This window comes from Stenella coeruleoalba, assembly GCF_951394435.1.
Source record: "Stenella coeruleoalba genome assembly, chromosome: 6".
Lineage (NCBI taxonomy): Eukaryota > Metazoa > Chordata > Mammalia > Artiodactyla > Delphinidae > Stenella > Stenella coeruleoalba.
Genome location: NC_137151.1, coordinates 112,616,673 through 112,632,712, shown reverse-complemented (window position 1 = coordinate 112,632,712; position 16,040 = coordinate 112,616,673). Strand labels below are relative to the sequence as shown.

The following is a 16,040-nucleotide window of genomic DNA, read 5'->3' as shown; positions in this document are numbered from 1 at the left end:
GGGAGGGAAAAGAGTCTGGGACACACAGTCTGACAAGCGAGGGGCGACACAAGGGACTACAGCAGAGAACTGCAGGACAAATGCCTGGGGAACCTATGACATGAGTCTGCTGCACATAGAGGGCACTTGCTAACGAGGCTGTGATGATACATGGAGCTTTTCCAACCAAATAGGCCCAATCCAATTATTATCTTGAGTAACTGGGTTGGGGGAAAAAGAATTTAGCCATTTGAGGCAAGATGGTGCACTGGAAAGGAATGGATGGGGTTGGGAGACAGATGTACCTATTCTGCTTACTAGATGTGTCCCTTTGGGTAAATCACTTAACTACTCTGGGTTTTAGTGTTCTCACCTGTGAAATGGGGTTCTTGTATGTAAAGCATCTGGCAGGTAGAGAAGGCTCAGAAGGCAGCTGCTGTGAGAATCACACCCATTCAAGAATGCAGCTTTGGGACTTACCTGGTAGCGCGGTGGTTAGGAATCCACCTGCCAACGCAGGGGACATGGGTTTGAGCCCTGGTCTGGGAAGATCCCACATGCCGCGGAGCAACTAAGCCTGTGCACCACAACTACTGAGCCTGTTCTCTAGAGCCCGAGAGCCACAACTACTGAGCCCATGTGCCACAACTACTGAAGTCTGCACTTCTAGAGCCCATGCTATACAACAAGAGAAGCCACTGCAATGAGAAGCCTGTGCACCGCAATGAAGAGTAGCCCCTGCTCACCGCAACTAGAGAAAGCCTGAGCGCAGCAACGAAGACCCAACACAGCCCAAAATTAATTAATTATTTTAAAAAATGGGCTTCCCTGGTGGCGCAGTGGTTAAGAGTCTGCCTGCCGATGCAGGGGACGCGGGTTCGTGCCCCGGTCCGGGAAGATCCCACATGCCGCAGAGCGGCTGGGCCCGTGGGCCACGGCCGCTGGGCCTGCGCGTCCGGAGCCTGTGCTCCGCAACGGGAGAGGCCATGGCAGTGAGAGGCCCTCATATCGCAAAAAAAAAAAAAAAAAAAACCAACAAAAAAAGAAAGAATGCAGCTTTGCAAATGGAATTGATTGGTTAAAAAAACAGAGCACTGTTAAGATTTTATTTGAAAATTTCCTCTGAAAGAAAGGCCCCTGTGGCCTATTGATTAGCTCATTTTTCCTTCCCTTTGTTTTACAAATGAATGGGAGAGAATCTGGGACAAGGTCCAGTCCAGAAGGGTGCTTTGTAAAGACCCTAGGGACTGAGTCGCCTGCAGGCAGTTGGGGAGGCAGCCTCAGGCCTGGTCCTGGACTCCAGCTGAGTTCAGAAAGTGAACTGAGGCTCTGCCCTGCCGGATGTGCCTTGGTTTCTGGTCTGGATATAACTTGGCAAAGACTATTTGTTTTTCTTGATAAGACATTAAAAGCTACGATAAAACCAAAGGGAGAGGAGAAAGACTAACTGCATATCCAAACTCTGTATGAAATGATTAATTTTTTTTGTTTGCATTGTCTTCGCAGATTCAAACTAATTTCATCCTAAAGATATCCTGCCTCCAGGCTCCTGGTGTCTCAAACAATCTCATACCTAGCTAAGCTTGAAAGTAATCACACATCCTGAGATAAATTAAGTGAAGCATTTAGAAGTGATGCTCAGGGGTGAGAGTCAGGGGCGCTGGTCTCTGTGTGGGAGGATTACAATTCTGCTCAATCCAAACCAAACCAAACCCAAAACCAGCACTGAAAGTCTTAGGGGGTTGAAAATCGGGACAGTAGTGAGGGTGGGGTGGCAGAAGACTTAGGGAAAATTGTGGGCACATTCTCCAGTCATCATCAAAAACGGGGGGAGGGGCAGATCATTTTTCAGGTAATGATGGTGATAATCAGAGAGATCAAATCTGTTGAGTCCAGTTTTCAAGGTGGTTGTTTTTTTAAAGCTACACTAAACCCAAAACATTTCCTTGTTGTGTTTTAAAACCAAATCAATACAGTTTGCATAACAAACACCCTAGAGACATTTACTTAATATTTAACTAAGGCTAAATGACAAGGTTCTACTTCAGAGGAACTGGGCAGAATCTCCGACACCTAATTCCATTTCATTCAGTGCAAGTTAGTGAGGGTTACAATCTGACCATTGTTGAATACTTCTCAAGACTCATTAATCTCGAGCAAGAACCAACTTAACAAGCAGGGCAATCTTTTGAAGTGAATGGTGGTAGTGGTTTAAACAGAGGATTAGGAGATAATCACATTAAAAGTCATCTTTTGGCACTAAAATTGACCCCTGTCTAAGGGTTGTGAATTACAGGGATGGGGCAGGCTGTTTTGCACTCCTCTCTCACCCAGTCTCAGAGACTCCCCTGTGACACAGCCAGATGGCAGCCTGCCCACATCCAAAGAGACACCACTGCATTTAGACATGTTAATCATAAAGCTACCTCTTAACCGATTTATGGAACTGTTTATAAAATACCCTAGACTCTGCTGCAGTTAGACACTAGATCACAGGCACAATTTAAATATAAATTTGAGTTCCACTTTATAATGTAGGTATCAGCTAGCTAGCTTTCAATAACCAGAACGTGAGAGATGTAAAATCCATCATTTAAACTCAAGCTCTCCAACACAAGTTAATTTGACTTGCAAGAGTAGGAACAGAAGGACCTGCCAAGAGGAATCTTCTGCTGTTATGACTTCCTTATCGCCGGGATTCTGAGTGTACATAAAAATGGAATCTACAGTCACCAAGCAATTCAGCATTTCCTTTTAAAGCGTTCCTTTGATCGTGTTGAACACAAAACAGCAGACTACCTAACAAATATTTAGCAGTGGATTTGCTATGCATTTTTAATGTACTGTCTAATATTGAGGGGTTCCCAGCACAAAACATGTAAAACCGCATTAGCATTTGGTCTGCAAAAGAGATAACAGGCCTTTTTTTTTTTTTAATGTTATCCTGCCCAGCATTTACTCTTTTCCTTCTTACTCCATGCCATGGATGGATCTCTTAAGTGTCACATAGCGAACATATAAAGAAGAGTCAGGACCATGTTATATGCCTCCAAAGATTCTCTAGCTGGTCCTTTCATTTTGAAGCTAGGGATGCTGCAGGCCAGAATCATGAAGTGGCTTGAGCAAGGTTTCACTGCTACGATTATAGTCCAAGTCTCTTGATGTTTCAACCTGGCCCATGGCTCTGTGCCCCAGCTGTCTATCGCCGCCCCCAACACAGCTGCTTGGACAAAATACTGTCAACATACGCACTGAGCCCGAGATGGATGGAGCTGTGCTACACAGTGAGCTGGGTCAGACTGTCTTGGAACTCTGAACTAAAAGACAGGAAGTTACCAGCTGGCAACAGGAGGTAAAGAAGCAGATCCTGGAGCAAGTGCTTAATTGTAGCAGAAACCTAGCTGTTCAGTGGCATCAGCTCCTGTGAGGTTCTGACTCCTATGGGATTCCTTGTAACCTTACAGCAAATCCCCCTTTCCTGAGCTAGTTTGAGTGGAAACCAAAAAAACACCCTCTAAACATCAGCCTCATGTTCCTTTCATCGTATTTCAGGATCAGGAACCTCTGACCAAACCTCAAAGCTGCTGATAGAGGTAGAAGCAGCCCCCCTCCCCTGACATGAACACTCCTTGCTTCCATTCAAGGAGATCATCAAAAGCCATACATTAAAATGGATTGAGGGGACTTTAAAAAAAGAAACAAACAAACCCCACGAATTATCAGAAGAGAGATTAACCCTGCCCAGAAACTCTCAGAAACAACCAGATCTTCAACACTCAAGAAGTTTGCATAGGATGACCATTACTTAAAAATAACCACACATGGGTTAGAATGGTGGAGAATGTATCCTTCGGTGTTAGGTAAAAGAAGTGTTTACAAATGGGGAAAAAAGACAAGGAAAAACTCCAAGACAAATTGAAACCTTCCTGGAGTTTAGGCAGCAAGAATCAGGTTTTCTGGGCTTCCCTGGTGGCGCAGTGGTTGAGAGTCCGCCTGCCGATCCAGGGACACCGGTTCGTGCCCCAGTCCAGGAAGATCCCACATGCCGCGGAGCGGCTGGGCCCGTGAGCCATGGCTGTTGAGCCTGCGCGTCCAGAGCCTGTGCTCCGCAACGGAGAGACCACAACAGTGAGAGGCCCGCTGAGTAAGCTATTTTGTGGCCAGGGAAACTGCAGGCCAGAGATTAAGTGCCTGAAGATGGGAGTCCCAAATTCAAATTAAAGGGGCCAGGGAGGTCACAAAAGGTAGGGCAACAAGGAGTGGTGAGGTCTGCGCCTAAAACTAAAGTGAACACCCAAAATAAAAGCACCGAGATTCAATTTTAAGGGATTTTCTTAGGTCACTATTGCTGATACCATAAACTTACATACCATTTCTCAAAATCTTAAATTTCTAAAAATCTTATATATAAAGGCACATTGCCTCTGAGACATGGAAGATCAATAGTTGAATATTTTACGTTAACAACTGCTGAAAAGCTATTAAAACCTTAAAGCCCTTTAAAAATATACTCAAAAGACAGACTGACAATTCACAAGAGTTCACACAAATGGCTGATGAAAGTCTGAAAAATATTTTCATTTTCACTAAAAATATATGAAAATTAATGGAGGTACCATTTTTCATCGGTTTAATCAGCAATGATTGAAAAAATGAGAACACACAAAGGTTATGAGGAAGAGTCAAAAGGAGTACTCTCACACAGCTGATCGGGGGTACTGATAGCAAACAGCATTCCTAGGAATACAATTTAGCAACACGCATCACTATCCTTAATGATTCTATCAGTACTATGTGTCAGGAGGTTTCCTCTCAGGAATAAGCCTATTCTTCCCTAGCGAATAATGTCATTTCATTTTAAATTAGTCAAGACAAAGTTGAAAGACAAATTCATGGCGCAACTTCAGGCATTCATCTCTTATTCTATCTATATTCCCCCTAATTTTGATTTTACCTACATTTCCCATTTTTTTTCTTGCATCTCATCTTGAATGCCATGCAAGATCTGTGAAAAGAGGCAGGATGTAAGTATCATAAGAATAGAGAAGATGAGCCTCCCATGGACCAGTTGTGGTATCGATATTTGCATTATTTTACAAAATGGAGAATAACTTTATTTAGCAAAAAGTGAGATTTTGCCTCATGTTACAAAGCTGAACACGCAGTTTCAATGAAATTGCCTCTAACCTTTCTAAGACACAAGCAGTACTATTTTTTTTGGTGGGGCTGTCACCACACCACAGTGGAAGAAGCCAGGAGATCAGATAATCACTCAGTTGGGCAGAGACGCCCTGTGAAGCACTATCAGTAACATCTCTTCATGAGCATCTAATGAATAACCATTCATGGCCTTTTCTGTCCTAAGGTCGAAGATTCTATTGAATCCAATGACAGGTTAAAAACTTTGATAAGTGACAGAAGAAAATACCTCATTGATGTTTTTCAGCTAATTAAAAAAAAGCTTATCTAACTTTTCTGGGATAAGATACCTTTGACTTGTCAAGAAGGGCCTATAGAAGACACCTAAGTAGTAGATAGAGTTAATAAACGCCATACAGGCAAACCTGAAATACAATCATAGCAAATATGCAATGGAAGAGAACCTTGGGCAAGTCATTTTAACGCTTGAAGCTGAGTGGCGGCCCTCTCTAGCACAAGAGGCCTTAGGGGACAGGATCAAATCCACTTAATCCAAAGTGATCCCCTCTACATGTCAGTTTCCTAATCTGTAAAACTGGCAATAATCACTTCTCAGGACTGCTGGCAGGATTAAATTAGATGAAATATGTAAAGCGTTATTGCACTGAGTGGCGTGTATAGTAAGTCCTCAACATATAATATGGCTTATTATTATCTGAAGTATTACTATCCCAATCTATAAAATGATACCAACCCATTGTTACGAAGATCAAACAATGAACACAGATGCCAACAAAAGCAATGGGAGGTGCAACAGACAAGAGGAACAATTATGACTGTGATGAGAAAACAGTTAATATGACCATAAATTCTGCTAAGCTACTTCAGACAGTATGAGTCACCCCTAATATAAAAAATTATTTTTAAAAGCAATAAAACCTGTTGAGACTTCATCCAATGACAACTGTCGAATTAATATGAAATTTGTCAAGAGGTTTGGCACTCTTGGACACAGCTGCCTTCCAAAGGATTTTGGGTGAGAAAAGATGTTTAAAGCTAGGGGACTTCAAATTCTGCCCCTTATATAATTAACATTTCTTCACCCTCACCCCTTAAAGAGGCAGCCACTAATTTAGGGATATCCCTTACAGGAGACGGGCTGCCTCAGCAGGAAGCTGATTGCCCAAAAGAATCTCACCCGTCTCTACCCCTCCTTCCCTCCCAACTGCCAACACCATCAGGAATTTTCCTTCCCTCCACCCACTTTCATCACTGGAGCCAAACCAAGCCTCTCTCATTATTATCTATCTCCGCAGCAGAGCACAAAGCAAACACCTTCCCACCTCTGAACTCTCCCCCACCCACCCCAGCCTCTACCTCTCTCCCTCTGCCCCTTCTTCCTTCCCTCCCTCCATCCCCGCCTTGGACCGGCCACTATTCCCTCCACCGGAACTGCCAGGAATGCACACACTGCTTCACTGATAGGAATTACATACCTCTCTGCATGGGGGCCTTTTGGACCTGGCCATGCACCCATTTCTGAAAGCAAATAGCACATCGCCAAAGCTCAGGACAAACTGCATAGTCAAAGGTTGCTCTTTCCTCTCTCAGGTAAAGACTTTATTTGTCCACTCTCTGACAAAAGACTGGTAATTCTACCTCAAATGGAAAATCTTTTGAGCCCTTTGAAATGAGGACTCCAAAGCGAAAAATAACAGCCCATAATGACAATCTGAGTCCCCTAACCACTGCCTCCCATCAGGTCTAAAGATCTTCCCGGCCCCTCAGGAAAAGTTTTCCACCCTCAGTGGGCAAGATAATTGGCCTTGAGCTGACTGTACACAGTATAAGATATTCCCAGGTTACTAGAAGTATTTTGCATCATTTGCCCCACTTGACAACCATAAAAGTTGGATATATATATATATATATATATATTTTGGTATCTCAGAAAATAAATGACAGGAAAAGCAGCTCAAGCACCACGGGTCTTGGGTGCATTTTCACGTCCTAAGAACAGAAGGATTGCACCCCGCTCCCTGTCTCTCCTCCCCCAGCTCCTCCCGTAGACATCACCACTCTGCAGGAACGGAAGCCGCTTCCAGAGGGAGAGGAACAACTGCTCTAATGCTCATCTTTTGCAAGATGCCTATGCTTTTGCAGAGTCTCGTTGGATCACACTTTTAGACAGAAGTTAGATTTCAGAAGAGGGCTGGAAGGGAGACAGGGATGGAGAAAGAAAAAAGTGGCGTGTAGTTTGAGAGAGAAAAGGAGCAAATAGGAAGAATTCGGGGCCAAATAATCTTAACCATAAGCCCGAGGGACCTTAGCTGTTCTTCAAGGCCAGAGGCTTCAAACCAAGCCTCGGAAGTTTAGACTTCAAGGATTCTTTGTTCAATTGGCATATAGAGCTTTTAAAAATGTAAGCCCTACATTTAAAGATTTCACATGAAAAAGAGATCTGACCACACCAGCCTGTCTTTCCTCTCTCAGACACAGGTGGAGGTAAGGGGTAGCCACTCCCAATGCCCCAGGTGCCCCACCCAGCACTTCACTGCTTTATTCCTCTGCCCTGCCTTTTAAGATATCTGCACTTATGTCTCCTGATCAAGGCCCCTCTCACTTGTTCTACAAATGAGAAAAATAAAATCACCAGGGGTGCAGCCACGGCTTCTAAGAGCAGAGCAGCCCGAGAACCCCAGCTTCTTTAGATATGACAGGCACTTTTTTTTTAACTGAAGTAGAGTTGATTTACAATGTTGTGTTAGAATTTCTACTGTAGAGCAAAGTGATGCAGTTATACACATTCTTTTTCATATTCTTTTCCATTATGGTTTCTCACAGGATGTTGAATACAGTTCCCTGTACTATACAGTAGGACCTTGCTGTTTATCCATCCTGTATATACTAGTTTATATCTGTTAATTCCAAACTCCCAGTCCTTCCCTCTGCTCCCTGCCCTCCACACTGGCAATCACAAGTCCGTTCTCTATGTCTGCCAGTCTGTTTCTGTTTCGTAGAGAGGTTCATGCATAAAGAAGATGTGGTACATATATACAGTGGAATACCACTCAGCCATGAAAAAGAATGAAATAACGCCATTTGCAGCAACACTGATGCAGCTGGAGATTATCATGCTAAGTTGAAGTCAGTCAGAATGAGAAAGACACATATCATATGATATCACTTATATGTGGAATCTAAAATATTTCTTGACCAGGCACTTCTGAAGCTGTTTTCAGAGCAGAATCTTGAGTCAGGGAAACAGCCGCGCTGGCAACCTTGTCCCTGAAGCCCCCTCTCCCGGCTAAACCATCTTTGACCTAAGAATTGGTTGATCTTTAAGACTCTTTTGCCTTCTTGGACGCATCACCACGTGTCAGCACGCTTATGGACACTTGCAGAGTCCTTACATGCACCAGGCCATACCCTATATGTCTTCATGATGATTCTGGGAGATGTGCATTAACACCATCTTACAGGCTCAGGACAAGGGCACACGGACAAGCACAGTGGCTGAGCTGCACTTGAACCCAGGCCTACCTGATCCCAGGGTCCAGATACTGGCAGCAGGCCTTGCTGCCTTGCAAATAACCACCATCTCCCCCAGTTTAAAAAAAAAAAATCAGGGACTTCTCTGGTGGTCCAGTGGTAAAGAATCCACCTTACAGTGCAGGGGACGTGGGTTCGATCCCTGGGCGGGGAATTAAGATCCCACACGCCACTGGGCAACTAAGCCCACACACCACAACTACTAAGCTCTCGCGCCTCAACTAGAGAGCCTGCATGCCGCAAACTACAGAGCTCACCTGCCCTGGAACCTGCGCACCACAACCAGAGAAGAGAAAACCTGCACGTCACAACTAGAGAGAAGCCTGCATGCCTCAACAAAGACCCCACGTGCCGCAACTAAGACCCGATGCGGCGCAAAAAATAAATTAAATAAAAATCAGAACTTATTTGATCCTGAACAAAGGTCAACGATAGGGTCCCAAACAAAACATCAGAAGGGGCTCCACCTCTCCACCCAGAATTATCATTGGGCTTTCGTGTGTACGCCAGCTGCCCGCATGATACAACAAGCTTCCTCAGAGAAGTTGCCCTGCCTTACATGCTTCTGTGTATCCAATAGACACGGGGTAGTTACACTTAATACCACTAGGAATTATTAGTCAACAGCTCCTATTTTGTTTCTGATCAAATTTTACTAAATGGGGTTTCTTGGGAGGAAGCATTTTATGTCCCTTCATGGATTCTCCGAAAGGTCCTTTCCCTGCACATCATCTCTTCCTCTCTCATAGTCTTATTCATGCATAGCTTTTAAATCTTTCCTTCCATTTTCCCAAAGTAAACCAGGTAAAAATTCAACTCTAAGTGATTTTTAGTAAAGAGCATATATGCAGAGTACTTGAATCCCAAAGCAGGTAGTTGTTGTAGAATACTGGTTCATAAGTAATAATAATACTTACAACCCATATTATGGTCAGTCTTCTGGACAAATAAGGATCAATATTCCAGTGAGTGAACGGAAGGAATGTGATGTAGAACACTTCTTGTCCCAAAGCGGCTGAAAATCTGAATAGGTAATAGTAGAAATAATTCTTCACAATGTACTTCTGTACATAAGCCTGAAAGACAAAAGTTAGAAGACTCTGTGAGTTCATTGAACAGGTCACTATAAGGCAAGTTTTAAAAACCTCTATCTAAGGACTTCCCTCGTGGTCCAGTGGTTAAGACTCCATGCTCTCAATGCAAGGGGACCTGGGTTTGATTCCTAGTCAGGGAACTAGATCCCGCATGCATGCTGCAAATGAAACAGTCCCCCATGCCGCAACTAAGACCCAGCGAAGCCAAATAAATAAATAAATAAAATAAATTTAAAAAATAAGAACCTCTACCTAGGGACTTCCTTGGCCGTCCAAAGACTCCTTGCTTCTACTGCAGGGGGTGTTGGTTCCATCCCTAGTCGGGGGAACTAAGATCCCACGTGCCCCAAGATGTGGCCCCCAAAACCCCCAAACAAAAACAAAACAAAAAACCCCTCTACCTACGATTCACAGGGTTTCAATTGCCAAGGTGCTACCTCCTCTCCCCTTGTGTAATTACAGTATCAGTACTAGCAGCCTACAGTGTTACTGAACATCTATCAACCCCCAGGTGCCTACACACAGATGTTAATTCTTCATAAAATTAAATTAGTAACACCCAAGACAGAAATATCAGGGAAAGACACACAAAAAACCCCAAACCTTTCTCCTGTGTCCACAGAGGGCTAGAAACTCACGGGAGGTGAACTCTGCTAGCACACTGTGCGGGTCTATGAGTGTGGTAGGCAGGAGGATGTCCCCAAAGATGTCTACCTCCTAATCCTTAGAATCTGCGAAGATGTTACCTTACGCGGCAAAAGGGGCTCTGCAGATGTGATTAATGATTTCGAGACTGAGGGGTTACCCTGGGTTATGTAGGTGGCTTCAATGGAATCACAAAGCTCTTTAACTAATAGAAGGAGGTGGAAGAGTCAAGAGGCAGAAAGTGATTTGAAGATGGAGGAAGGAGCCATGAGTCAAGGGATGCCGGCGCCTCTAGAAGCCGGAAAAAGTGAGGAAAAGGATCCTCTCCTTGAGGCTCCAGAAGGAACACAGCTCTGCTGGTACCTTGATTTCAGCCAGATGAGAACCATTTTGGACTTCTGACCATATATTTTGCATCCACAGAATAAACACGTGTTGTTTTAAGCCACTAAGTTCGTGGTAATTTGTTGCAGCAACAAGAGATTAACTAACATGAAGACTTTAGAAAAATCGCTTGCAGATGAATGTTTGTAATTTACCTTTTCAATGGGATTCGTCAAGTCGGCCCACTACAGTGATAGTGCAAGAAACACAGCAAGTGGGCACGGGGCCTGCTAAAAATGCACTCCCATTTTCTATCATCCTTCTCCATCCTGTTATCCTGGTAGTAGGCAGGAAGGAAAAAAGAAAAAGACTTGTGTCGACGACACTGCCCTCGGCTCCAGAGGCATATCTGGATTCGTGTAAACCAGTCACGGTTAAGTTCAAACATTCAGCCTCAAGCCAAGCAGCACATGGCACTACCTGGGAGGAAGACACTAGTCAGAGTGAGCCTACAACGAAAGCCAGAAGTTCATCTCTCTACTGGGATGAACGTTACTTCTAAGTGAATTCAAAGGAGAAAGAACGGATCCATCGTAAAGTGGAAAGACAATAATGCACAAAATGAATTAAATAAGGAAGGGTCTAGTTCTACCTCTCTGCCGAGATACTATGGTTAGATGTGCAAAACAAGGTCAAGGGACTGAGATGAATAAACGACAAACCCCTCCCTCCCTCCTTCTCCCTGTGTCTCATTATCTAATGCGAGGACTAATCTCTGCAGATTCTGTTTTATAAACATACATCCAACAGGCTTGACCTTGGGGCAAATCCTGTGAAGCGACCTTTTTCACGTAAAAATTAGTTACTTTAAGGCACCAGCTGTCAGGTACACTTGGCAATCTGTCCTGCTTTGAAGCTTTATGAGGAAAACTTTTGCCAAACTTTGACAAGGGTCAAACCCCTCCCTCGTGTCATTTCATGGTACCCAAGTGTTATATGACATTATAAATATTCAGCAACAACCATTCTCTACCCTAGAAACTTAACTAAGACCAAGTTCAATATTTTCATCCTAGTAAATAATCGAAAAAACTGGCATGGATGACAGCAAACTGCTTTAGTGTTACATATTACTAACTAATCTCTTTAGGCATGCCTTTTACATTCTCTTAGGAACTCTCTTTTTAATTTTTAGGAACGCTCTATTTTTTCTTTTTTTTTTTTTTTGAGTAGAGAGCTAAATATTCTCTAAATCTTCTGTAGAAACAAAAAGCAAAGGTGAAGTTAAAAATATCAACGTGAATAGGGCAGACAAAGTAGCTTTTAGATAACATCTCTCTATATGTAATTAAATAGGTTGAGAGCCAATATTTTCTTCCAAATTCTTCAGAATTATATGTACTGTAAATAAAGTAGTTAAGTACTTGTCTTTTCAGGACAATAATCTAAGTTCCCCTTGTAGGAAATCTGTGTGTATCACTTCAATGTATCTTCGTAAATAAGAATTTCAGTTTCAGGGTATGTGTTGGTCACATCGGGAGCAGTTAGAGGGAAAAGAAACCGGGGTTAGAAATAGAAATGGCAGGTAAAGTGAATGGCAGAGAGAAGAGGAGATAAAACAGAGACGGGAAACCAAATCCCGGAACAAAAACATCCATCAATACATTCTGTAGAACTGGTCGTGCCCAAGGAGCTGACATCCCAGGCAGTGGAGCCGTGTTTCTGCAGCACAGACTCAGGAGTCAGTGATTAGCAGCTAATTTTTAGACAAAAGATCAGGAAAAGCATTCAGGTGAGTGGAGGTGCTACCTTCAGGTGAGTGGAGAGGAGTTACTTTTAGAAATAAAATACCTCTTAGTATACCAATCACCTGCCTCAAAGCCAAAGAAATTTCTGGTAAACAAGGGATGATAAGATGGAAATTACCCAGATAGCCATTATTACTAACTGCAAAATGTCACTGATATTATTCTCATTTGTCTATTTGATTTCCTGGTTTCTTTTCTTGAAAGTGAAAAAGGAAAATGGTTTTGCAGGTGGGGATAAAAAATATGATCTCAGTCTCCCAATGCCATCTTTCCCTTTTGGTCACAAATTTCTCAAATGCACATTCTCCTAAAATGGGGTTTTCGGTAACTTAAGGTTTGGGTGGGAGAACAGCTGCTCTATTTTGCAGATACAAGAGTATTCCCTGTTCTCTGCAAGGCTGCCTTCAATGCATAACTAAGTCATGACCGAAAGGGAGCAGTACAGATTTACCGCAAGATGAAGACAAAGAGCGCTGAGAATATATGACGCCTTGACTTAGGTCTGCCCCGAAACACCTGAACAGTGTTTAGTTTTCCAAGTGCACACAGAGGAGTCCTAAATGCAAAGGAAATATGGCCAGGTCAGCACCACTGGCTGGAATAAGGGCAGACCCAGACAGAAAAGACACCAATGCCTAGCACACTTGGTAGCTGACCCAGCTTTTGAGCTGTCAAAGGAGGAGTACAAGAAATAGCTTTTAGGACTTCCCTGGTGGCGCAGTGGTTAAGAATCCACCTGCCAATGCAAGGGAGGCGGGTTTGAGCCCTGGCCTGGGAAAATCCCACATGCCGCGGAGCAACTAATCCCTGTGCACCACAACTACTGAGCCTGAGCTCTACAGCCCACGAGCCACAACTACTGAAGCCCACGCACCTAGAGCCAGTGCTCCGCAACAAGAGAAGCCACCACAATGAAAAGCCTGCGCACCTCAACGAAGTGTAACACCCGCTCACCACAACTAGAGAAAGCCCACGCACAGCAACGAAGACCCAACGCAGTCGAAAATTAAATAAATTTATGAAAAGAAAAGAAAAAGAGGGCTTCCCTGGTGGCGCAGTGGTTGGGAGTCGGCCTGCCGATGAAGGGGACACGGGTTTGTGCCCTGGTCCAGGAGGATCCCGCGTGCCACGGAGCGGCTGGGCCCGTGAGCCTGCATGTCCGGAGTCTGTCCTCCGCAACGGGAGAGGCCACGGCAGTGAGAGGCCCGCGTACCGCAAATAAAATAAAAAAAAAAAGAAGAAATTGCTTTTAGCCAAAACAATGTGTGACCTTGGGGAAGTCAATTCGCCTTTCTGAACCTCAGCGGCCTCAGCTGCAAATGATGGAGTAGGATTAGTTCAGTTGGCTTTTAATATACAAAAAGAAAATTTAAGTAGGGAAAGGCCCATTAAACAGAATGTTACCACAGGACCTAATATATAAAAAGATTGTAACCAATTGGTCGAAAGTGAGGAGGGTCCCAGGGAACCCCTATTTCAGGCCAGGCACACCCCCATCCCAACCCCCAAGCTTTTCTCTGGAATATCCCCTCAGAGCAGTTCTGTAATCAGTTTGGAAACCACTGACCTTCATCTGTACTCCACCTCACATACGACCTTTCTGTAACTAACCCTTGGCCTTGAGAACACAGGCTATAGGCATTCTGACTTTGAGGTCTTTAAAGGACTCGATAAACTCTGGACCAATGTCATTGCAAGGTCAAGTTACTTATCTCCATTTTTTTTAGATTAGAACTGTAAATGCAAGTATTCTTCCAAAGGTCAAGTTTGAGATACCATTCTATCTCAACACAGCCGGAAGGAATTCACATCGGGGAGGGTAATAGCTAAGGCTCCCAGCAGCCATGTTAATTGGAATCAGTAGAAGGAGCTCATTCTCTGTGGCTGAGAGAGATCAAATCTATACAGGGCACAGCACAGTCTTACTTAAAAACAACTTTAGGACTCAAAGCTTTTATAGATCACACCAAACAGCAGCATTTCATTCACCGTGGCTTTGCTTTAGAGAAGTTTTACAGACCGATAAGAGGCAAGTGGGTCCAGAGTAAAGTGGCCTGGAGAAAAGAGCCCAGGAAGAGGGGAGGGTGCAGAGCTGGTGGACAAACTTTGCGTCCACAAACTCTGGACACAAAGCGTCTCGGATTAAATCCAGGCTGTTCCAACACTCACTACCTGAATAATCTCACACCAATGACTTGATCTCTTGGGGCTCCAGATTCCCCTTCTGCAAATGGGAATAGTAACAGTACATACCACACGAGGACGCTGGGAAGATTAAACCAGAGGTTGTTGCTGGTGTGTGCAAGGCGTTCAGGTCAAAGCCTGGCGGAGAAACGTCTCACAAAGACCTAGCTCTTGGCTGTGAGTGACGATGCTGGCAGTGAGGGTTTCCCATAAAGCACTTCTCAATTATAACACACATGCAACTCACCTGGATCTTGTTAAAAATGCAGATTTTGATGCAGTTCACCTGCGACAGGGTCTTAGTCTCTAATGGGCTCCCAGGTGATGCATATGCTGCCAGATTGCCCCCCCATGGACCACACTTTGAGTAGCAAGGAACAAGGACACCCCAGTGAAGGGTTTTTAAACCCAAAAGGAAGGGTCTCAAGTTTAATTCTCAGTGTTAGAGGAAGCCCCAACGGGAGTTTTAAGAGTAAGATAATGTGATCAAAGCAACAGGTATTGTAAAGCAGAAACTAACACACCATTGTAAAGTAATTATACTCCAATAAAGATGTTAAAAAAATAAAATAAATTTAAAAAAAAAAGCAACAAGTAAAAATGCTGGTGACAAACCAGAAGGGAACAGTTAGTGAATTCTACGGAGGATCCCACAGTGGTCCGCATGCAGGAACTGAGCCCAGGCACACCCCTCAACCACAGAAAGTACTAACGGGAAGACCACGAGGAAGAGGCGTCCCGATGAATTAGCAGCGGATCAAACAACCAACTGACGCCGCCGAAAGAAAGAAGCCATCCCAGCCTCCCTGCCTTCATCCGGGTAGGGTCTGCATAAATTCCTGGATGACAAGTCCAAAATTAGTTAAGGAGTCATGAAGCTTGAGAAGCATTCCTAACCTCTCAGACCATCACGGTACAGAAAAAGAAACCTCATTTCCCTAAAAAGGGCTCTTGTACCACCATCAGAATCCTGGCGTGGAAACAAGGTTCTCTGGCTCTGCAGGCAGGAGCATCTGCCATTATGTTTTATGCTAAGATAGAGGGAGCAATTTGCTTTATTTTTAAGATAAAAACTCACAGGAAAGTATTCCATTAATATCAATGGTTTTTGCAATTCTAAACTGTTTTTTTTGTTTTTGTGTGTCCGTGTGTGTGCGGTACGCGGGCCTCTCCCGTTGCGGAGCACAGGCTCCGGACGCGCAGGCTCAGCGGCCACTGGCTCACGGGCCCAGCCGCTCCGCGGCATGTGGGATCTTCCCAGACCGGGGCACGAACCCTGGTCCCCTGCATCGGCAGGCGGACTGTCAACAACTGC

General features: G+C 44.1%; 1 protein-coding gene across 1 annotated transcript in view; it reads right to left on the bottom strand.

The window, feature by feature from the left end:
• Positions 1-16,040, bottom strand: part of SGPP2 (sphingosine-1-phosphate phosphatase 2) — a 121,440-nt gene that overhangs the window by 68,133 nt on the left and 37,267 nt on the right. The window contains exon 2 of the mRNA XM_079923916.1: positions 9,588-9,746. Within this exon, the coding sequence (XP_079780042.1) occupies positions 9,588-9,746 (159 nt within the window). The remainder of the gene's footprint in view (positions 1-9,587; positions 9,747-16,040) is intronic.